The sequence below is a fragment of the Homarus americanus genome, unplaced genomic scaffold, assembly GCF_018991925.1.
Source record: "Homarus americanus isolate GMGI-L3 unplaced genomic scaffold, GMGI_Hamer_2.0 scaffold48226, whole genome shotgun sequence".
In the NCBI taxonomy this organism is placed as follows: Eukaryota; Metazoa; Arthropoda; class Malacostraca; order Decapoda; family Nephropidae; genus Homarus; species Homarus americanus.
The window spans coordinates 685174-709740 of NW_024730579.1; the positions used below are offsets into that span (position 1 = coordinate 685174).

General features: G+C 44.9%; 1 protein-coding gene across 1 annotated transcript; it reads right to left on the reverse strand.

Moving 5' to 3' along the window:
• Positions 1-468: 468 nt before the first annotated feature.
• On the reverse strand, positions 469-23519 carry LOC121867028. Its single transcript, XM_042366770.1, has 4 exons — positions 23433-23519; positions 9395-9506; positions 8027-8156; positions 469-2870 (listed from the first exon to the last, which is right to left on the reverse strand). Exons 2-4 carry the CDS (start codon positions 9497-9499, stop codon positions 2368-2370), a joined length of 738 nt encoding a protein of 245 aa, XP_042222704.1. The 5' UTR covers positions 9500-9506; positions 23433-23519; the 3' UTR covers positions 469-2367.
• Positions 23520-24567: the final 1048 nt, after the last annotated feature.

Genomic DNA, 24567 nt, shown 5'->3' on the forward strand with positions numbered 1-24567 from the left:
TCGCTTACCGCTCAAGTCTCCACCATGATCAGCAATGAATCGTAAACACACGCTAGAGCAGTATTAAGAGTATATCATTATTTCCCCCCAAGAATCTGAGGTCGGTTAGTAAAACAAACAAGAAAAAGGAAGCAACACAAAGAAAGCGGATTAAAGCAGATGATTAATATTAAAGCCCCCAACAAGGTGTGGTTTAGGGGGATGGCGTGAGTGAGGGAAATTTACTTAATCGACGGTGGAAGAAAATGTTGTACATGGTGAATCATCAAGGTTAGTATCCCGTGTTAGTGTGGCTTTCCCTGTACTGTGTGACCTGGCTAGTATGGCTTTCCCTGTACTGTGTGACCTGGTTAGTGTAGCTTTCCCTGTACCGTGTGACCTGGTGTGTGTTTTTTTCTAGTGCACCTGTACTGAATGACGTCAGAACTATTATTACTCGGTATAATAAAACACCTGTATGTTGTTTGTTATTTTTTATTTATTACAACACATAAATACACAGTGAAGGAAAGCAATTACTCGTACAACATTCCATGAATCATATTCTGTAAGTTTATATAATCTAGGTATCTATAAATTACACATAACTTACACCAATGTCATAACGTCCATTACTTACTGAACTGTAAAACCTACTTGGTGATCATTAATATAACTCTGTGTGTAGTCAATTATGTATACAGAGTCATCGATAAACAGAGAGCCCACAGTGAGGCTTTCTCAACGACCCTGAATGTGTGTGTATGCGTGTGTGTGTGTGTGTACATAACATGACAGAAGACAAGACTTACGTGATTGTTGGTATATAATTAAAGCATAAAGGATCACATGAAGTATAGACACCTCTTACCTTAACCTAACCTAACGTAACCTACCCTAACCTAACCCCCCTGTTTAGGTACTGTTAGGATGTATCAATTTAAGGTGAGATAAACTGACAGGGACTAGTCTTCAGATGATCCAGCACAAGTAAAGGTAAACATTAATTAAGGTGTATAATGACTGACATCTTCAGGACGGGACAACACAGCAAGTATTTTTGTGTTAGTACTTGAAAATAGATTACCACAACTCACTTAGTGCTTATTGCTTATAAAATACAGGAACTTATGTGAAAATCTAGACACAAACACAGACATACACAAACACGCAGACACACACACACACAGAAGACTATTCTCTCGGTACAGTGACCCTCCCATCTCTTTCTTATCATCACCGTGAACCTCATCTGTCAGTTTGGGACGAACCTACTACACCATCCTCACCACCGTCTCTTGCTACCACCTGGGATCCCTCGTCCACGAATTGCTGTTCGACACTACTGTACAACCGTATCCAGCTCAAACGACCACGTATTGAACGCTATATAAGCAGCCACCATTCCAACCATTATAAAAATTATCAACAACTCGTAGAAAAGTTGTGTTCACTCCTTACCAATCTCACTCTTGTACTCTAACTGTTAAGTAACCCTCTTCCACCTACCGTTCTATAATACTGTACTGTATATGTACCAATTATATCATTTGTATATTTTCAACATATGGCTTATGGCTCTATTTGTCAATACCGTGAATTGCTATAACACGCACACACACACACACACACACACACACACACACACACACGATAAACATCAGGTGATGTTCGCGTCATTTTTCACATAACTTCAAAAAACAAATCTTTTAATATAAACTAAGATGTTTGTTGTTATCCAGACAATCCTCACAGGCAACATTTGTTATATATTATTATACATTGACTGAGGCGATAATGTTAAGGGTGTCTGTGTTAACATTATCTTGTTACGGGAACTATTGCGACCCAGTTGTATTCTTCGTGAACAAACAAGCATTTCTTACTACCACCTTTCCTTTCTCTCCTCCCATTTATTTTCTTCGTCTTCATCTTTCTTCCTTCTGTGTTCCTTCATTCTCCAGTTAATGCGACAAGACGGGTGAGGTTTCGTCCAAGTCTGTAGCTGTTAATGACAGGCGCTGATGACTGCTCGTGTTGTAAGCAGGTGACCGAAAGTTTGCCTGATGCAATGATGCGTTAATTTTCCATGAACGTGTCACTGTGGTATGGAGGGGAACACTCACCCTTGAACTCATGAAAATAAAGGAAGATATAAAATATTCAAGAGCTGACGTATTCATCCATTACCTTCCATTAACTAAATTGAAGAAATATATCAGACATTGTTAGTGTTCGCGCCCTTTTCATCTACTAAAACCACAAGTAGAGGTCCACTGTTGCCCCCTACTGTAGGTCGTCTGGAGCAGCTACAACTACCATGTCAGTTGGGGGAAAAGTCAGGCACCAGTAAATCCTCATCATAACGTTATTCTTATGGTTTCGCCCTTAGTGGAACCAGACATCGCAGATACCAATATCGGACATTGCTGGCTCCGTCACGAAGAAGTACCTGCCCACTTTTGGATCGCTGGGGGTGAGCAGGAGGCCGCCTTTCGGGGTGGTGGTGTACACAGTCACAAAAGCAGGGTTGTTGTTCATTATGGTATCGTTGCCCAGAAGGAACTGCACGTTACTGTCTATGAGATAGGCATAACTTATAGTGACAGTGGAGATTTTCGTGGGCGTCCCGAAGTCAACCATCCACCAGGGAGGACTGTCTATCATGCTCTCAAAACAACCAAGATCGGGTGTGGTACAGAAGTAATTCACAGAAATGGGGTTCATGGGGAAGTTATTAGCGAATACAGTTGAGGAGGAGGTGTTGGCGTTTCCGCCCAGCTCACCAGAGAGAGGGAAGGAAGAGTAACACTTGTCGAAGGTGTAGCTGTCGTTTCCATCACCTAGCCAACCATCGGTCACTTTGGAACTGAACAAGTAGCAGCCGTCAGCTGCGGGAAGAATTTAAGGAGCAGTTTGACACCCAAGATCCAAGATATAAAACACAAGCTGGGCAAACTAGAGTCTTATACAAGGTATTTACAAAGTCTCATATTGCTCTGCTTACAGAGTCCCTTGAGGAGTACATACATACAAAACAACAGTATAAACTCCACCTTAACTGCACACACATCTGTATTCTTCACCATAATGGCTGACTCCCACTTGCAGGACGAACTAAAAAGGAGACATCACAAGACAGTATTATCAAGTCCTCCTACAAACCGGAAAAAAAATATCATAACACACATGATGAAGGATGCAGCCATGGCTCCTACAGAAGACGTTGCAGTACAGGCTGGTGTATATGTAGTTCCTCAAGGGCATTTGGAAACACAAACACTAAGAGACATAGTAAACACCTCAGGGGGACAAGGATAATGTCTGCTACAACACCTCCTAAGGAACAAAATTAACTGAATGTCATTATTTGTTGACATCCTAGCACCTTAATCATTAAAGCTGGCCGAAATGCTGTGCTCTCAGATGGCTCATAATTGTCATACTTATAATACCTTACTGTTTCTTATTAACACACACTGAAATTACCTGAGAGAAATAAAACATTGAAGGTGTAAACACATACTTACCCCTGAAACAATACACACACCATCATCATCATCATCATCACCATCACACACACACCCAGTGTCAAGGAATAGTCAGAGAAGACCGGACAACTCGCCAATTGCACTGGCTAACCATTACCCCAGAACACGATCCGTAAATCGACTAACATCCAGGTTCCCAATTACTGCTGGGTAGATAGAGGCAAATGGCGTAAAGAAACTTGCTCATAGTTTCATCCTGCCCGGGGATCGAACCCGGGTTCGCTCACTTGCGAGGCGACCATGCTGACCATTACACCACAGGTCGCCACACGCACACACACACAAACCATCATCATCCACACACACACACTATCATCAAACTCACCAACTTCACATACTACTACTACTACTACTACTACTACTACTACTACTACTACTACTACTACTTACTACTTTGCTGTCACTAGGAATCGAGTATGACAATCACCCAGCTATGATACAATGATATGAACCATTAAGGGTGTCACCTTCGTTAGTGAGCTCTGAGATGACATGAGAGTCCTATACGGGACCTGCACTGCCGACCGTAGATGTTGCACGTGTGGAGGGCCAAATCTAGTGCTATAGGGACAGCGGCAGCGTCTTTCCAACGTTGGCGCTTGTCTGCCTCGGTATGCAGTCACGCTAACTCGATATTATTGACACCTTCTCGTATGGCGATCCTTAAAGCGTTACGGTGTGGAGTAATCGTCTCCCAGGTGAGGGGGTCGATTTGGCACTTTTTCAGGCTTGTCTTAAGACCATCCTTATACCTTTTCAGTTGCCCGCCAGCGTTACGTTTACCATTCGTTAGGTGACTGTAAAGTAGCTGCTGTGGCATTCTACTGTCGTCCATGAGGGTAACATGACCAGTCCAGTGTAATTGCTCATAGATAATGGTAGCCTCGATGCTCCTACAGTTGGTGTCTGCGAGAATACTGGCATTTGTTTTCTTGTCTTCCCAGCGAACTCGAAGGATGAAACGTAAACTACGTTGATGAAAGTTTTCAAGTACCTTGAGGTGCCTCCTGTGTGACCCATGTCTAACTGCCATATAGCAGGGTGGGGAGGACCTCTGCTCGATATACGGGCAACTTTGTAGATAATTTGAGCTCCCTACAGCTGAAGACACGGGTATGGAGTCTGCCAAAAGCTTGAGATGCACATCTGATTCGATGTTGAATCTCTTCATCGATGTCCATAGTGGTGAACAGGAGGGAGCCGAGACACTGAAAGTGGGTAACATTAGAGAGGGTAGTACTGTTAAGCTGGATGGATGATGGAGGTGTGGCTGAACCAGGGGCAGGTTGAAAGAGAATCAGAGTCTCTCGTACATTCACCTCAAGGCCAAATGTGCATACGCATCTGCTTAGGTCTTCAGGATAACCTGTAAGTCGCATTCAGTGTGAGCGACAAGGGTGAGGTCATTTGAATACTGAAGTTCAGTAAGGGAAGCTGCCGACATATTTTTCCTGCCTGGAGTCGTCTTTTGTTGAAAAGACCCTTCATCCGGCACTCGACGCCCAACCCACCGACTAAATTGGCATTGGCATTGGCATTGGTACGAGTAAGGAAGGCAGCCAAGAAAATAGAAAAGAGAGTTGGTGCCAGTACACAATCTTGTTTTACCCCCGCCTGGTTGGGGAAGAACTCAGACTGGGTGCCATTGTGCAGGACGCTGCCGTTCATGCCATCGTGGAGTTGCCTCACAATGGCGATGAATTTTGGTGGGCAGCCAAAACGGCTGAGGGTACGTCAGAGGACTTCCCTGTTGACCAATTCGAAAGCCTTGGTTAGGTCGATGAACCCATGTGCAGGTCACGATGCTGTTCTCTGCACTTTTCCTGTATCTGACGGGCATCAAAAAACATGTCAGTGGTTCCACGTGATGGTCTAAAGCCACATTGAAATTCTGGGAGGAAGTTTCCCACCTCAGGAAGAAGTCTGTTTAGGAGGACTCGGGTGATAATCTTGCCATTTACGGACAGCAGCGAGATCCCACGGTAGTTGCCACAGTCTGACCACTCTCCCTTGTTCTTATAAATATTGACGATGGAGGCTTCTTTAAGAGCCTGGGGGATTTCTTCCTTTTCCCATATATTCTCCAGGAGAGAGTGGAGACGGCTGGTAAGCAGAGGTCCTCCTGCTTTATGCACCTTGGCTGGAATTCCATCAGGCCCTGAGGCTTTGTTATTTTTCATCTGTTTGATGACACCTCAACCAAAGATGGAAGATAGCTGACATGGGTTAGCTCTGGATGCTAAGGGACCTGCTGGGTAGTCAGGACATCCACTTCGGAGTTTCGATTGAGCAGCGATTGGTTGTGCTCTTTCCAGGGCTGAAGGAGGCCTTCTTCGTCTTTAATTAGGGAGTTACCGTTGGATGAGCGGAGGAGGGCTGTGCCATGAGTGATTAGCCGCTAAAATGTTTCAGTCGAATTGAAAAATTCAACCACTTGTTCTTTAGATTACAAAGTTCGCACTGTGCCGCAGCTTTCTTGTGGTTCGAAACTGAGGGTTGTTCTGCCAGTCAGTTAAAGCAGCACGTTTATCATCGATGAGTACATTGATTTCCGGGTCATTTTCATCAAAAGGTCCTGGAGTATTCTTTCGACCTGGCCGGTTTTTTGTCATGACAGTATCGAGAATACCCCATTCGGCACTAAGATTTGGGTAGTTTGTTGTCGGGTTGTTTATCAGCCCATGTTCGAGCTGCTCTCTGAAAGCATGTACTATCGCTAGATCCTCCAAACGCTTAGTGTTAAAACATCTTTGAAGGCTTGTTGCCTTCGCCATTTTGGGGCGATGTGAAGTGACAGCTTGGCTCTGACAAGCCTATGATCAGTGTCATAGTGGTCTGAGCCACGCATGGATCAGGTGATAGGACATCTCGATGATCTATTTCTCTGACAATGATGTAGTCATTGAGGTGCCAGTGCTTGGATTGTGGGTGTTGTCACAAATCCTTGAACTTATCGGTGTGTCTAAATCAAGGTATTGGTTATAGTGAGGATGGGTGCAGCACACTTGCTGAGGAGTAGGCCGTTGGGATGACACTTGCCTAGTCCTTTTCTCCCTGTGATTCCCTGCCAAATGTCAGCATCTCTACCAACTTTGGCATTGCAGTCATCTGGAAGCACAACCTTATCTTCTCAGAGCGTCATGAGGCGCTCGTTGATCCCAACACGCATTTAAGTTAACATATGTAGGATGCATTGGTAGATAGCAAAGCCAACTCCAAAAATGTTGTTTTCTCTCCACAGCAGACTTACCCTTCCAGAAGAGGTATAGCCAGACCCCGTTCTATGAGTCGACCCTCGTCTGGGAACCGGGACTCACTAATGGCTGCTATGTCAATGTTATACCTAGCCAGCTCTTTTGCCACAAGGGCAGTTCTTCTTTCAGGACGCTCATTTGTGACAGTATCCTGAAGGGTCCTGACATTCCAAGCAATGACCATGAGAGGTTGTATAGTCTGTGTTTGTTTTGATCTGTGATTATGATTGTGTTTTCGACCGCATAAGGATGACCTTACTGGGTGCGGTTGCCCAGTCAGGTTGGAGTTTTAGGCAGGCTATGTTTGGGGCACTTTTTCTAGCCCCCTCCCATGTGGGAAGAGCAGAGTGGCTCCTCGAAAGGGCTGCTCAGTCGCACAGACAGAACTGGATTACAGTGCTGCCTAGGTCCCAGTATATAAACAACCATCTTATCTGTGCCACCCATGTGCAGAGTTGTGACAAGAGACTCCCGACAGGCATCTCTGCCTGTCACCTTCGCCACTCGTCTCCCTTTTACTGATCCAGCACCACTGGAACGACTGGGGAGAGGGAGAGTTGCAATAGACTGCCGATAGCCCAGTTTTGGGGTTTCGCCTTAGTAGCCTATCCATCATGCGTTGCCTTCGTTCGCCGGTGTAGTCGTTGGGTTCTTATGTTAGTCACCTCTTCCGCCTACACCGCTGTTGGGTTTTACTGGAGCTCTGTAAGCATGTCTCCCTGTCGCGGGGCTCCCCCGCAGATTTTTCATTCGGGGTTTACTCCCGTAGACTTATACCTACCAAGGTTAATTCGCAAGGCACCAGGACGTGTCCACATGTCAGTGGTCCTATGCACCGTCCCTCTGGGGCCCACTGCTGATCCGAGATCCCCCGCTGGTCTAGCCTGTGCCCACGAGGCACCTAGTTACCGTATGTTGCCACGAGGAGGCACAACAGGAATCTTGATAGTGAAGAGGCTGTGTACTGGCAGGGGAGGACATCTGCAAGATGCTTCCCTGTTCGCCACCAGGGCTAGCCACCGGTGGTAGCTGATAGCGAGAGGAAGCAAGCAGTGCTTACACCTTAACACTAACATTATGCTGCCACACTTGACGCGTTACACTACTCTGTGTGCACACACACACACACACACACACACACACACACACACACACACACACACACACACACACACACACACCTACATACCACGTTGCTCTGGTATACACACACCACACCCTCATTCTTGACCAGAGACTCACCCGTCGTACAGAAGAGTCTACAGGATGGGGTTTGGTTACAGAGCGCTCCACACCGGGTGTTAGTAAAAGAGGATGGCCCGTAGTAAGCGAGCTGACACGATGACAAGGATGATGGAAAACTGGCCACTACCTGGTGAATATTGACAGGTATTTCTCTTAATAATAATAATAATAATAATAATAATAATAATAATAATAATAATAATAATAATAATAATAATAATAATAATAATAATAATAATAATAATAATAATAATAATAATAATCTGCCACCCTCGTCTTCACTGTTCACTTTAGCTTTTATTCAGTAAAATCATGATAATAGTTAATACTGATTCAGCAAGTGTTTAGAAAAAGTAGGGAAACAGTGAAGACATTTACTGTACACTATATATCATTAGACACCATATAATATCAACTGAAAGGAAAAACAGGAATCGAAACATTGTTCATTACGAGAATAAGTACATAAAATGGCTGTAGTACGTGTGGGGTGTTGGTTGTACAGCGGTAACACACGCATCTCTCAACAATATGTCAAGGGTTCGAGTTTATTTTCTGTTAACATCTTTTCAGGGTGTTCCTTGAGGCAATGATTAATGTGTAATGATTATCTATAATATTAACATTAGACTTTTTGATAACAGAACATATATTATTTTCTTGTAATACTGTACGTCATACGATGGTTATTTTGTGCAGTGTTGAGTTATTTTTTAGTCGGGAGAAAGTAGTTGAGTAGGAATACTATGACTTCAACCAGGGATACTACTATGGGAGACAAACTGCAAGAGGATTAACTGGGAGGGAACCGTTAAAGAGGAGGCAGACTCTTGAGTTAACAGTAGAGGAATGTATACCACGGAAAACAAAGAGAAGAGGGAGTAAGACCAGGTGGGTGAATCATAGATCTACGGAAGCCTGTAAGAAAAAATACCAGAGAACAGGGCATCGTGCATATAATATAGTATACAAAAGAGCCCTAAGTTTGGCCAAACAGGATATTAGATCAGCCAAACGGTACTGCGAGATGAAATTTGCCCAAAATCAAGTACAGTACTGGGCTTCAAAATTGCCCTTGACAAAATTATCAAGAACAATGGAGGGATCCTACACAGACCACTGGCCTCCTTCCCTTGGCATGGCCACCTCTAGTGGGTGGCCATTGGGTAAATAAGGTAAGGTGGGTATTATGACGACTACTGTTAACGCTAATAGTTCCACCAGTATTGCCAACACCAAGGTCAGTGTTGTGTTGCTTACCAGCGGGGGGAGGGGGGCTGATAAGGGCCAGCCTGGTCCTGGCTGCCAGGTCCTGGCTGCCTGACCCTAGCTGCCTCATCCTAGCTGCCTGGTCCTGGTACTAACCTTGGTGTACTTGACTAGGGCAGCAGTGGTGAGGGCCGTGGCCAGCAGCAGGTCAACAAGAGCCTGCAGCAGCGCTCCTTCTCTTGGCCTGGGATACATCTTCATCACATACCTGGGATGAGAAAAATAACAAGGTTTCAACACTGATATTCTATTAATACAACTAATTCTACCTTGTCGGTAAGCATATTGTTTAGGTGTGCAGATAAGCTACGTTATGTATGGGTTAGTTTATGCAGACAGTATAATTTATAATTCATTACAAGGTGTACTGAATACATGGAAACGTGGAATAAACGAAGTATTACGAAAACAAGGTGAGAAAATGATCCGCTCATGACCGTCGGAGATGTGTCGTGGCTCGGGAAAGTTTACATTTCGTCACACACTCCATCTCCAGCTTTCATAGGATGAGGACGTCGGCGCTGCCCGTGGTCTCTTGACCATTGAGACAGCTGCCAGCCTGGTTTGTCGGGCCTTCCCCTTCCCCATCTCCTCCCACCAACAGTACAAAGATTGACGATCAACCCACAACTGATATACAAAAGTGACAATTTCAACTCAAAACAAAGAAACAACTGTTACAGCGACGATCGTGATTAGCGGTCAATGTTGACCTGACAGGACCAGACACACCCAGTCCGCCGTACACGCACCACCACCAACACTGGGTGAAAAGCCAAGAAAGACTCCAAACTACATCACAGGAAGAACAAGAACCATCTCCAACACCCTGTGTGAGCTGAAGGACCTTCCCGGACCACGAGGTGGATCTGCAGCTGTAGTGAGGCAGCGGATTAGCAACCAGGTATGACGCAACGGCCATCCAGACAGTGAGCGCCAACATCAGGTCACAAGAATGTTTACAAGTCCAGCTCAAACACTACCAGATCTATAGTTAATCTATATGTTGACTCTGTTTATTATATTTTCGCTTTGAAAGCTTTTGTCAATCAAGTGACCCACTCCCCGCTGCCACCATATGTAACCTACAACCTCTATTCATTGTATATTTTCAGCCTTCGGGCTGCCACGTTAACTTAATAAACCGTTAATTATTATTATTATTATTATTATTATTATTATTATTATTTATTACAATTACATACACACACTCCTGATGCTAAAAACAACAGCAGGGGAGGGTGCTCTGTGTGTGTGTGTGTGTTTAACCGGACGCCATATCTTAACGTCAAAGCTATGGTTATCCCTGCTTAACAAATTGGAGTAAAAACATCCACGTGTATAGGAAGCCATTGGATGGGTGAAGAGCAAGATTAAAAAGCATTTGGATGGAGACAAGTGATCTGTAAATTAATAGACAATAAAGTTTTTAAATGTTTATTTAACTTTTATTTAACTTTCCTCGAACAAAAACGGTGCGAGCAAATTTCCTCTTAAATTTGTTCGCGGGAAGTAGATAAAATATCTGAGCAAGTAAATTTCACAAGTCAATTGGCCGGTACAAGTAAATGGCCCACATAATCTGCTCAGACTGACTTGTAATATTAGGTCATACTTAGCAATGACTGGTCAGACGCACGTGGGTGTACCGCAACCTCCCTGTTAAACTTTTGCTGGGCTGTACTCCGCAACTCATTGAACTGTAAATATGTATGTAGTGTGTGGGTGTGGGTGTATAATATGCAGTTTATGAGTGTGTGTGTGTGTGTGGTCAGCATACTCGCTTTGCAAGCGAGCAGACTCGGTTTCGAACCCCAGGCAGGGTGAAACTATGGGCAAGTTTCTTTAAGCTATTTGCCTCTGTCTACCCAGCAGTAATTGGGGACCTGTATGTTAATCGATTTGCGGATCGTGTCCCGGGGTAATGGTTAGCCAGTGCAGTTGGCGAGTTGTCCGGTCTTCTCGGACTATTCCTTGACACTGAGAAATGCAACTCGTTAACTTAGGGTGTGGTTGTTGTGTTGGCGACAGCTTCTGCACCTTAAACAAATTTACGCCTAGGAGACCCTTGGGCCGGCCATCCTCGTTACACGAGGAGCAACCATTATTATTATTATTATTATTATTATTATTATTATTATTATTATTATTATTATTATTATTATTAATTATTATTATTATTATTAGTATTACTATTATTATTATAAAATACAGTTTACTTGTGTGTGTGTGTGTGTGTAATAATAATAATTAACGGTTTATTGAAAGAGCATGGCAGCTGGAAGGCTGAAAATATACTGCTACATAATTGGGGAATGGGTCTCTTGATTTACAAATAATATACAAGTAACATAAGTGATACAAATAATTTAATATATATAATAACTAGGTGGGTAGAAGCTCAAACTACAGGGCATTTCAACATAGTGACAGTGCAAAAAGTAAGATTGACTGGGAGTGAATACACTGGTTGATTACAAGGTATTGATAATTCTTACAATGGTTGGGACTGGGCTGTTCTTACTGTATAGCGATCAGTTCGTGCTAGTATGGACTGGATGCGGTTGTGGTGTCGAACAGCAATTCTCGGGCGAGGGATCTCGGGTGGTAGTAGGAGCCGGTGTCGAGGATGGTGCAGAAGCTTCTCACCAAATTTGCAGATGAGATCGTGGTGATGGTCAGTGAAAGCCGAGAGGGTCAGTGTGTTAAGCGCTTCTTGATATGTGGAGTAGGAAGGGGAGAGAATAATCTTGTATGCCTTCTTTTGCACTTTTTCTAGGTGTTTACGTTGTGTGGCATTTAGGGAGGAAGACCAAGTAGGGGAGGCATAGGTGAGCTTGGGAAGTATGAATGTTGAGTAAACACTGAGGAGCTCGGGGCAGGAACTCCGAGGGACTTGGGTCGGCGGAGGAGGTGGAGACGGAAACTGGAGGATTTGACAATTTCACTGACGTGTGGTTTCCAATTTAGTTTGTTGTCTTTGGTGACGCCGAGGAGCTTAGTGGAACGTACAACCTGGAGTGTGTTGGGACCTAAAGTAATGGAGGGGGTGGGACAACGTCGGAGGAGAGGTTGATGGTGACGTGTGTGTGTGTGTATAATATGCAGTTTTCGAGTGTGTGCAAAAACTCGACTAACGATCCATCCCCTAGCTAGTCTGTCAGAGCGCACCCAACCTTCATAGCGAGCGGACGTGCCACGCGTCGCTCCCTGCTCAGTTCAAATCGCTGACCGTTACGACTGTCTGCCTTGTTTTTCGCGTTGGGTCCGTTCTGACTGCTTTATCATGTAGTTGTACATGGATATCATTATTCTTGTACACTGCGCTTCTTCCCTATCCTATCCTTTCGCCTAGAGTCCCTGCTGTTTGGTAACGACGCGAACCCTGCAGGCAGAGCCTCAAGGGGGTCCTCAGAGGGCTGCTGAGTCGAGACAGTAAGGGTGGCAACATTTTCTGTTAGGGATTCGACAGTGTTTCATAACCTGTCACTGCTAGGTGTTAGGGCTTGGCTAAGCCCCCGCCAGGGGATTGTCTGTTCACCCTACCCCTAGACCCGTCTTTACTCGCCCAGGAAGCAGACAGAAGGAGCGGCATCCATGGGGTTTAACTGAGGTGGACAGATTAGGTAGGATTTTCATTCATTCATGTATGTTAGTGACCATGGCCAAAGTGAGAGTGAAGATCTCCGGAACCCCGACCCAGGGGTCTCGAATACGGCTAAAAAGGCTATTGAGCGACCGAAGGGTGAGGATAAATAGACTTGTGGATCTGAGAGATGGTTACATCATCCTCACAGAAACAGATGAAGATGCTGATAAACTACTTAAGTCTAGTGCCATGGACAAAATGAAAACCAACGGTTACGAGGTCATTGTCCCACGGGAATACGGCGCCAAACTCACCCTTGTATGTAAGAAGTTAGACAAATATGTAGTGGAAAATAACGCAGAAGAAATAAGAGATGAAATACAAAAGCAAAACAATGTCAAGGTTGTGGAGGTGTATCCTATGTATGCCCATAATATAATCAAGGTTCGCTTTGCAGACACAACGGATGCAAAAAGAATGAAGGAGAAGGGGCTCTATGCATATGGCACTTCCATCTCATCACACCAAATAGAATATGAAAAGTATACGCCCATCCAACAATGTATGAAGTGCTATAAATACAATGACCACATGACCAAGAACTGCCCCATGCAAGGGGTCATATGCTCTGAGTGTTCATCTGATCAGCACTTCTACAAAGACTGCCGTAGCACCATAAAAAAGTGTGTCGTCTGCGAGGGTGACCACAGGACCTTCTCTGCCACCTGCCTGGTCAGGAAACAGGTACTTCAAGAAACAGAGAAGAAACTGACCGAAATAACCAAACAAAAAGAAACCAGGGAAATTTCTAACACCATAGAAAGGACCACTCAGTCGACGATCATGGCTTACAGCCAAACCCTAAAAGACGCTCTAAAAGAAACTCAAGCAGACTCCCAACAGCTCAACAATGTCAGCGAGACCATGGAAGTCCTGCAATCAGAGATAAGAACCATCAAGGACTCAATAAAACTGGCAGTTACTGAGTCACTGGGCGCCATGAGGGACGCAGTGGCCGAGAGCATCAGGAGCGTCTCCTCTCCACAGCTGGACGAGTCCAAAGCCACCACTATATACTTGTCTTACTTGCATGCCCATCACATGAACATGGTTCATCCAGGTTCATTCTCGAAACACCTCAACGAGACACTAACCAGGAACAACATTGCACCTGTTGAAATAAGCGACAAAGTCCCTTCAAAAGAAATCCTTAAGGCAGTAACCCACTCAACGACTTATCGACGACCTCAACCCACGCCAGAAATAGACCATGATCTCCTTGACTTAGGCAAAAGTCAGTATAACCGCAATCCCGACGTGGCCAGTCAGTCCCCCTGGGATCACAGCTCCAACGACACCGTAAATGCCCGCGATCCCATTACATGCACTCCCAGCGACGATAGTGACCATCGGACTGCAACCACAGTCAATGGCTGCGACCAGATGATGACGACTCACCCCACAGAGGAACAAGACCCTCGAGCTGCAGCGTCAGTTGATTACTACGACACGCAGGCCCAGGACCTGAACACCTTCCTGTACACTGGTGACGAGAAGTTCGAGGGCCCGCCATTGACTGACAAGCAGATTTCCGAAGGTTCTGCTAAGAAGTTCCGTCCCACTAGAAATGGCAGAAGCCGAGCAAACACTCCAAGCGACGCCCCAAGCTACAGTCTCCGAAATGGCAGTCGTTAGCAGGATGAAAATTGTCCAACATAATGTCCTACACTGGTCCCTTAATAGACGTAACGAACTGTCTAACTTATACTATCAATTAGACCCAGACATCATTCTGTTAAACAGCACTGGCATAAAGGACGAAAGTAAGCTGAAAATTTTTGGCTACACTGTATACCAGAGGAACATGACGGGCGAGCTGAACGATGGTGTCGCTGTGGCCATCAGGTCACGGCTGAGTCACAGAGTGTTGCCAGACTTCGAGGATTCAGTTCTGGGAGTGCAGGTGGAGACAACTAGGGGACCTGTTATCATATGCACAATGTACCTACCTCCCAGACGTCCTTACTTACCCGAACAAGACCTAAACCATTTGCTACGCCACAGAAAACCAACATACATCATAGGGTACTTAAATGCACGCCACGCCATACTAGGACACGGTAATGAGAACAACGTCGGTGTGGCGCTGTATGACAACATCAGAAGGGGAAACTGCAAAACCTCGGGCCAGATTTCCCGACATTGATCAGACGTGCCAGTGCCACAACACCCGACATAATCCTCTCTAACAACGAGGCCGTCCTGAACAGGCACGTTACCGCCGGACCCATCAGTACCAGCGATCACCTGCCAGTCGTCGTGGCGCTCTCATCCAATCCCATTATGATCCCCGCTAACATCAGGTCAAACCTCAAACGGGCAGACTGGGACTCCTTCAAGGAGTCTCTCAGTCTCAAGCAGGGGAGAAACCTGGAAGAAGCCAGCCCCAATGACATCGACGACGCGGTCGAACAATGGTATACGGATGCGAAGACGGAGATGGACAACAACATCCCGAACACCACACACAGGACCATTCCCCATCCTCACACAAGTCACCAGCTGAGGCAGCTCAGTGTCCAGTACGCTCACGTGAGACAGCTAGCCAGTATCCGCGGGTGGACGCAGGAGCTGTGACGGACATCCAGCACGAGAGCAAACGTCTACATGAACAAAAGTGGGCCGCCTTGGTGTGGGAGGCAGCCAACAATTACCGCGATTCTGCTGCCTTCTGGAAAGGGATCAAGCGACTGATGGGTTCCACCTCTAGCACGGTCCCTTACCTGCTCGACCAAAACAACGTAAAAATATTCGAGGAAGAAAACCAAGAATAACTACATCGGCGATATTTACGAAGGATCTTTACCATTAGTGAACAGGAGAACGAGGGCTTCGACAGGGAGTTTGAGGAGGACATCTTAGGTCAGTTGCAGGACCATCAGCACCTGCTCCAGCCGCTCCCACGGACTGACTTCACTAGACTGGTTGACGGAAGCTACCTGACGGAGCGCATAGTTCCTGCAGATGTGTCAGCCGTCATAAAAGGGTTTAAAAACAAATCACCTGGTCAAAGTCACATTAACAAGAAGATCCTGGCTCAACTCCCCGACAACATGATAGAGAGGCTTGCTCATATATGCAACGCCTGCCTCGCCTCTGGATACTTCCCTAAGATGTTCAAAATTGCCGTTATTCGCCTCATACCAAAAGCAGGGAAGCCTCCAAACAAAGTCGAAAACTTTCGACCAATATCGCTGCTAGAGGTACCTGCCAAAATCTTCGAAAAAATAGTCAACAAGCGATTGCGGATGTATCTGGAGGACGAAGACGTGCATAATCCCCGCCAGTTCGGCTTCCGCCAGTACCGAGGTACATCCACCGCCATAGCTCAGGCCTACGAGCAGATCGCCAATGCCATGACTGGCCGCCTGCAGTGTAATATAGTACTGAGGGACGTCAGCAAAGCGTTTGACAAAGTTTGGCACGCAGGGCTGCAGTATAAGATCATACAACTGGGGCTACCCGAAAATCTGACGCGCCTGCTGTGTAACTTCATTATGGACTGCAGAGCCAAAATCAAGATGCAAGAACATTTTGGAGAAGAATTCTCATTATCGAGTGGCGTGCCTCAGGGCTCTTGTCTCTCGCCAACCCTTTACACACTCTACACGGCTGACCTGCCACCCCCAATCGTCGGCAGCGAGTACGTCATGTATGCCGACGATGTAACACAGATCGTCACCTGCCCAGGAAGGTCCACAGCAAGGATGGCGCGACTCACTGCTCGGGCAATAGAGGAGATCTCGGAGTATGAAAATAAATGGAAAATAAAAACAAACAAAACGAAATTTGGGGTCATACCCATAGCCAAATTCAAACCGGCCCCATTGATGATCGACGACGAAGAGATTGAATACTCTAAACAAGGCAGGTTGCTCGGCCTCATCATTTCTCGGACGGGCATCATTCCCCACGTGAAGGACAGACTAAATAAAGCCAAAGTCGCCGCAGCCAAATTAAAACGTTTTAAATTGATGCCTGAGAAGATACAAGTTCACCTGTACAAGGCGCTGGTGAGGCCTGTGTTGGAGTACCCATCTATACCACTCGTCACTCTCGGGAAGACCAGACTACAACAACTACAGAGCTTCCAAAACAAGTGTTTGAGGTCAGCCAGTGGCCAAGCGCCACCCTACCAGGAGACAGTGGAAACCATCCACCTGAGAAATAAAACAGAGGCCCTCAACTTCAGGTTCCATCGCCTAGGGAAGAAGGTTTGGGACAAGCTCCTGGACGACCCTCACAGCCCAGACCGCCTACGCGGGGAAGACATCAACGGAGGGAGACCCCACGCCTGGTGGCCCCGGAGTCTGCCCGCACTACAACAACCCAACCCGCGACCCATCTATGTCCGCCACAGTGATCCACCTTAGATTAAAACTTAGATGATATAAATTCACATTTAACAAGTCACAATCAAGTGAGTCCATAACGTAATACAGTATAAGATGTTAATAAACTTGTAATTGTAAAATCAATCTAGTCATTGTCTACTAAAATAACCATTGTGCAACCTCATTCTAAATCCTAGGTTAGATTAGTTAGCCAACAAACTCTGCAATATGTAAAACAAGGGATGTCGTCCCCCTCTGTTTAACTCATTAAACTTCTTTTCCAACCTTTCCCCCCACGACTATATGTTGTGACTTCTCTATCCCTCATGTCTGGCTGTGCCTTGAGCCCCAGCATGCCTTCCACCCTTTCCCCACCTTAACCTAAAAAAAAAAAAAATAAACAAAAAAAAAGCTAGTCTGTATTTAATCATTTAAGCCGCCATTGTGCAACCACCACCACGGCAGGCCACACGTGACGGCAGGAAAAACGTAACGATAGGCCCCACGTGACGGCAGGCCCCACTTGACGGCAGGTCCCATGTGAAGGCAGGCCCCACGTAAAGGCAGGACCCACGTGACGGCAGGCCCCACACGGCAGGTCCCGGCAGGACCCACGTCCCAGACAGGTACGTAAAGGCAGGCCCACGTGACGGCAGGCCCCACTTGACGGCAGGTCCCATGAAGGCAGGACCCACGACGGCAGGCCCCACTTGACGGCAGGACTTGACGGCAGGCCCCACGTAAAGGCAGGCCCCACGTGACGGCAGGCCCCACTTGACGGCAGGTCCCATGTGAAGGCAGGACCCACGTGACGACAGGCCCCACGTGATGGCAGGCCTCACGTGCACGTGAAGGTAGCCCCACGTGACGGCAGGCCCTACTTGATGACAGGCCCCACGTGACGGTAGAACCCACGTGACACAGACCCCACTTGACAGCAGGCCCTACGTGAAGGTAGGACCCACGTGAAGGTAGGACACACGTGACGGCAGGCCCCACTTGATGACAGGCCCCACGTGACGGTAGAACCCACGTGACACAGACCCCACTTGACAGCAGGCCCCACGTGAAGGTAGGACTCACGTGAAGGCAGGAGCCACGTGAAGGCAGGACCCACTTGATGACAGGCCCCACTTGACGGTAGAACCCACGTGACACAGACCCCACTTGACAGCAGGCCCCACGTGAAGGTAGGACCCACGTGAAGGTAGGACACACGTGCACGTGACGGTAGCCCCACGTGAAGGTAGACCCCACGTACACGTGACGGTAGCACCACGTGAAGGCAGGCCCCACGTGCACATGACGGTAGCCCCACGTACACGTGACGGTAGCGCCAACTGAAGGCAGGCCCCACGGGCACGTGACGGTAGCCCCACGGGCACGTGACGGTGGCCCCACGTGAAGGCAGACTCTATGTGAGAAGAAATATATAATAAATTGAGAAATTGTGATCAGAGAGAAAAGAATATGTAAACAGAAAGAGAAAGATAAAAGAGAGTAAGCAAAAGATAATAGAAAAATGGAAAGAGCACCGACAAAGAAAGAAAGAAAGAGAGAGAGAGAGAGAGAGAGAGAGAGAGAGAGAGAGAGAGAGAGAGAGAGAGAGAAGAGGATAACGAGCCGGTAGCAGCGTTTGTCCTGACTGAAGTTACCTGTACAATAAGTCGCCCTTGATCATAATTCACCAAATATTTTAGCCTTATACTACATGACCCTCTCTGAATACAACCATTCCATCAAGTAGTCTGGCCACAAGAGTCACCAGCTGTCGAATTTCCTTTACCAACATAAAAGTTTATGAATGCATCAACACTGTATCTCATTCGTCTTTTTTTTTTTGGACTTGATTCCCAAAAGGTGAATAAAAGCTTTCATTCAAAGGCGACTGTGTGTTTACTGTTAAGTCACAAAAGCCTGTATGGACGGGGGCAGCTAAAAAAAATTAAATAGATAAAAAAATCCTTAGAAAATAATAAAATGCTCGATTCTGAAAGGAATATTTAAGAAAGGAAATGTTTTCTTTATAGTGTCACATACTGTTCATATATATCGATTGTTGAGTTGCCCTCCCTAACTCACTCACTCACTCACTCACTCACTCAACTCACTCGCTCACTCGGAAATTCAAGTCAAATAGCCTTTAGAAGCACTGAGGAAAAAGAACGTCATCTACCCCAACAAATTTCATTACCTCAATAGATGTTCCCAGCGAAGCCTTGGCTGTGGGTATGTCTTTCAACACAGGCGAGACACACCCAACGCCCCCCTGAAAGTCATGCTATGCTATGCTATGACTTTAGTGAACGTATAGGAGGAACATGACAGGCTGAGAGTGTGACAGTCAGAGTATGTGTAAAGGTGAAAGAGTAACATTGAGAGTGAAAGATTAAGAAATAGAGAAAGAAAGTGAGAGCTAGAGAAAGAAAGTGAGAGCTAGAGAGAAAAGTGAGAGCCAGAGAAAGAAAGTGAGAGCAAGAGAGAGATAGTGAGAGCAAGAGAAAGAAAGTGAGAGCTAGAGAGAAAAGTGAGAGCAAGAGAAAGAGAGAGCTAGAGAAAGAGAGTGAGGGCAAAAGGGAGATACTGAGAGAAAGTGAGAGCAAGAGAAACAAAGTGAGAGTTAGGGAGAATGAGAGAAAGAAATTTTTTTTTTTTTGTTTTTTTTTTACGGGAATTAGCCCACTCGGGCACAGGTCAAACGACCCACAACGGAGCCTGGGGGGCGAAAAAAAAAAGAACGGAAAGAAATTGAAAATATATTCCCTATAACGTTAGAATGGTCAGGTTAGGTTAGGTTAAAATGCTCAGGTTAAGTTAGATTAGCATAGCATGAGCTTTTGTTTGGAAAGGTTAGTTTAGGTTAGGTTAGGTTTAAGTTAGGTTAGGTTAGGATAGCATTAGCTTATGTTTGGATAGGTTAGTTTAGATTAGGGTCGTTAATCTTCAGGTTATCCATCGTTAATGTTGAATAAATCATTTGAAAGGTCGCCATTGTTGTCTAGTTGACCAATAAACGCGTGGAGATTACGAGGTACAATACATACATCGACCCTCACTCACACCTGACGTCGGATCACACTAACTCGTTTTCCTACCGTTTATTTTCTCCGAGGTCTCTACTGTACCCGTTGAGGCCTCTACTGTACCCGTTGAACCCTCTACTGTACCCGTTGAGGCCTCTACTGTACCCGCTGAGGCCTCTACTGTACCCGTTGAACCCTCTACTGTACCCGTTGAGGCCTCTACTGTACCCGCTGAGGCCTCTACTGTACCCGTTGAACCCTCTACTGTACCCGCGCACACCTAGAATGAAAGAGCAACCCGGGCTTTTTTTTGTTTGGGATTTACAGGACTCCTGTTGCCATCTAGCGGGAGTTACAACTATTGGTGCAACTGGCCTCTTGCTTCTCAATGTTTGGTTAATATATATAGTATATATCTGAGATCAAATATTATATGATAGAATTAGTAATCCCGCACCTTGCTATTTATTTCCTCCTGAAAATCTATAAATGATTATCCCAAGTGACAAAGTATTGATATACGCTTACTATTTGTATACATCCATGTGTCTCGTAGCTCATGCTCGATTGTCATGTGGAAGAGGTGGGTGAATAACTACTTGGGCAAGGTAGTCATTAGAGTTTACATTAACACCCAGTTGCCTTATGACCACCACACACCTCCTTGTCTTGTTCACGTCTTGAGGCTGTAAACACTAATATAAAGCACAAGGTTAAAGAGTGAGTGAAATTTGGGCTGTGAACATATTGTAATGTTTCCCTTGTTGGCAGTTAGGTTGCAGACACTGGCTCTATTCTAGCAGTACTTAACATCCTGAACAATATTCATTTCTCATTTCTAACAGTACTGCAACTTAAAAATAAATCCAGTACTCATATAAGCGGCGAGTATAGTCCTTAAATGTATTGTCACTGTTTCTGGCACTCTTGCAGCGTCGAGCTCTTGTGTGGCATCACTGAGGATCCTAACAGTGCATGCAACAAATCTCTAACTGAGTTCAAAAAGGGCCCATGTCAAAAATGCCAATTTCGACCCTTTTTGCACTCAGCCAAATAAATGACCCTGAAGATTTTAATGCTTATTTTTAGCAGTAATATAAATTCTAGCCTTTGTTTAGCGGTTTTGCAGATGTTAATTTCCCCCGAACGACGCTACTGTAGACGTTGTTGTTACCGTCGATAATGGCCGTGTACTCATAACTAACTCAAGTCATAATATTTCACTGTACAGGTTCACCACAATGAGACATTCAACCATTGCTTCTCCTTTCCTCGCCGCGCCACCAACAGCCTCGAGCAACAACTCACTAAACACTCAGTTACCATAAGAAACAGTATAATGCTTGGGGTTGGACCTAACTTATCATTAACACTTCTTGATATATATACTCTATTATAATGGCGTCTCCTTTATTAACCTTTTATTTGGGTGGAAAGAGGAGTTTATTTACACAATTTTATATTAGAAAAACAATGAAACAATACTGCGACCTTTGAGAATAAATGAGATACTTTGGCCATATTACTAATGATAAAGGGATAATGGCAGAAATATTAGTGGGTGTACTTGAGGGTTGGAGGGACCTGTAGGGTATAGGATAGGTAGAGACTTGAGATGAGTGAATGAAATCAAAACTTGTGGTCCCCGGAGAGACACAAAATATGAGCTGATTGGTTTAGACAGCCCCTTAATTGTTTGTGGTGGAAGGCCGTGGTCGCCAACCCTCAGACATAAGAGTGACGCCTATTGATGTACTCATATTACGTTAGTCATTTACACTACATACAAATATATAAGGCTGGTCACATAATAACACAGTTTCCAGTATTTATGGAGACCTGAAACTCGTTAATATGAATGTTGTAAGTTTTACTGAAGCCAAAGTTACTAAACACAATTTTCAGTGTTTTGTTAATGAATATTTTAGTTTCCTTATAATGACCAGTACTTCAGGCTTGGTGGGGTACCTGGTCTGGGTGTCTCAGGAGATCGAATGACGCTCTTAACACTTTTTTTTACAACAATTTTAAGTTTGGCGACCAACATTTACTGACAGAACTTTAAGATTTATCACTGGAAAAACCGACACTGTTGAAGAGGCAGAGAGGGTATAATATCACTAAAACCTTCGGTATAGCAAGAGACAGTGCGGCCAGCTCTTCATCTGGGTAGCTGTAAGGTGCAGCAACGACCCTCAGGACAGGAGGCCAACCAATGAGTCTCAAAGTAGTCGCAGAGTTTGCTCTTATTCACAACAGCTGAGACAATACAGCCGCCGCCACCCCACTCTCAGAATAAATTTCCCCAGTGGTGGTAAAGAAACACTTCTACTCAAGAGTATATGCGTTGCTTTTGAAGGAATCACTCAGATGTGTTTTTGTTTTTACATCTCTACTTCGGGAAAAATTTAATCTACGAATCTTTAAATATTCAGTTATGTATCGTAACTTTAACAAACGCTTGTTGTAGTCCCTAGCATCCCTGCTTAGAGAAAAATGTATTGTAAAAGTCTCCAAGAATCCATCATATTATCGTTATCTAAGGTAGGCACTCAGGTAATTTCTAAGAAAGAAAAACAATTGACGACCTTTGTGTTGGTGCTGAAGGATGCCAAGTGTACTGTACGTGATTTAATAGTCTTAACGTATGAATCTCCGAGATCCATCTTCGTCATTGTTTAAGAAAGGTGCAGTTAAATACGTCCTCGAGTACAGTAAGGGCGTGAAAGTAGAATATATTAATATCTTTACATTTACATCCGGATTCTTTAATAGTACATTAAGTTCCTCGCTAACTGGAAGTGTCTTAGGGATCAACTGAAGAATAGCGCCCCAGCATATTTCACCTGATGATTAAATACCATAACCCTACCTGTGGGGATAGTTTCGGTTAGGTTAAGTTAGATTAGCGTTAGGGTGGTTAATCTTAAAGTGAAATGAGCTGATGGACTTAATCTCCATTTTTTTCCACTTCAACTATGGCACAAAGATAACGGTCAAACTCGACCCCAAAAAACGCATCGGAACTCTGCGTCCTTCGACAAAATTTTCTTTTTTGATGAATAAATGAGTGAATAAATAAATGATTAATAAATCTTTCTAGAGAAGGTGGACGCTGGGCTACTCACTTGAGCCAGCAGCTGCCTCCTGTACGTCAGTTCCTGGGGACACTCAACTCCACAGTGTTTAGTCGCTGCTCTGCTAATACTACTGAGTACTGACCGCTCCACCACTCCCCATGCCCGCCCGCCCGCCCTCCCTCCCTCTTACTAGCCACAGTAGCCAGTTCCGTTCTCTATCCATCATCCGCACCTCCAGTGTGTACTCTCTCTCTCTCCCTCTCTCTCTCTCTATCTTTTAAAATACTTATTATAATAATAAGAACATCTGTGGAAAAACTAAACGAAATCGAACAACTCCTTCTGGTGGCATTGCTGTTCTCAGACATTACCGAACATAATCTATAAAGAGGTGTGCCAAGTTACACGCATTTATGACAAAATACACAATTCATCGATATTTTTGCACATATCGCCTGGACTATAATATATAGATAAATAAATTGAAAGTCACCAATTTTTACTAAATTCATCCCTATAATACACGCTAAATTACGTTTTCTTTAGAACACTAGAGAAAGTGTAATTCTTGGGCAACTTTTATATTCCGTATTCATAGACTGTGATGCAGCCTAAACCAGTTGTACTTTTGTTCATATTATTGATACGCTTAGTTACATTTTAATATATGTTTTGTATTAGCGAAGTCACATATAATTATCATGAATATGTAACCCACATGAAGAGGAACATGTGGTGCAATGGCAGCATGCTGCTTGCCTTTCATCAATTGTGACCCTGGTTCGATTTCCACCTGGCTGGGTTCTCAGAAGGGTGTTATCCAGTATGACCCTACCCAATATTACAGGTTATCTTCAGGTACTCCAATTTCTTCCCATATTCAGGGCCAGTGCTATCCACTAGGTAAACTTAGCGATCTCCCAGGGCGCCAATATCTAGAAGCGCCACAAATTCTTTATTTTTACTTTTACCTTTATCATTTTCTGCACAAAGTTAGATAAAATTACCTGAGCTAATTAAAAAATACAAAACTTAATAATGAAGGGAGGAATGGTTATGATTGACGACAGTAATGTTAAAAATTACCTCTGTTGAAGAAGTGTGCATTTCGCTCTCACAGCCACACCCGACGCCTTGGGGTGGGGTGGAAGGCAAGAACAGGATGAGGAAAGGTTTAGGTCAA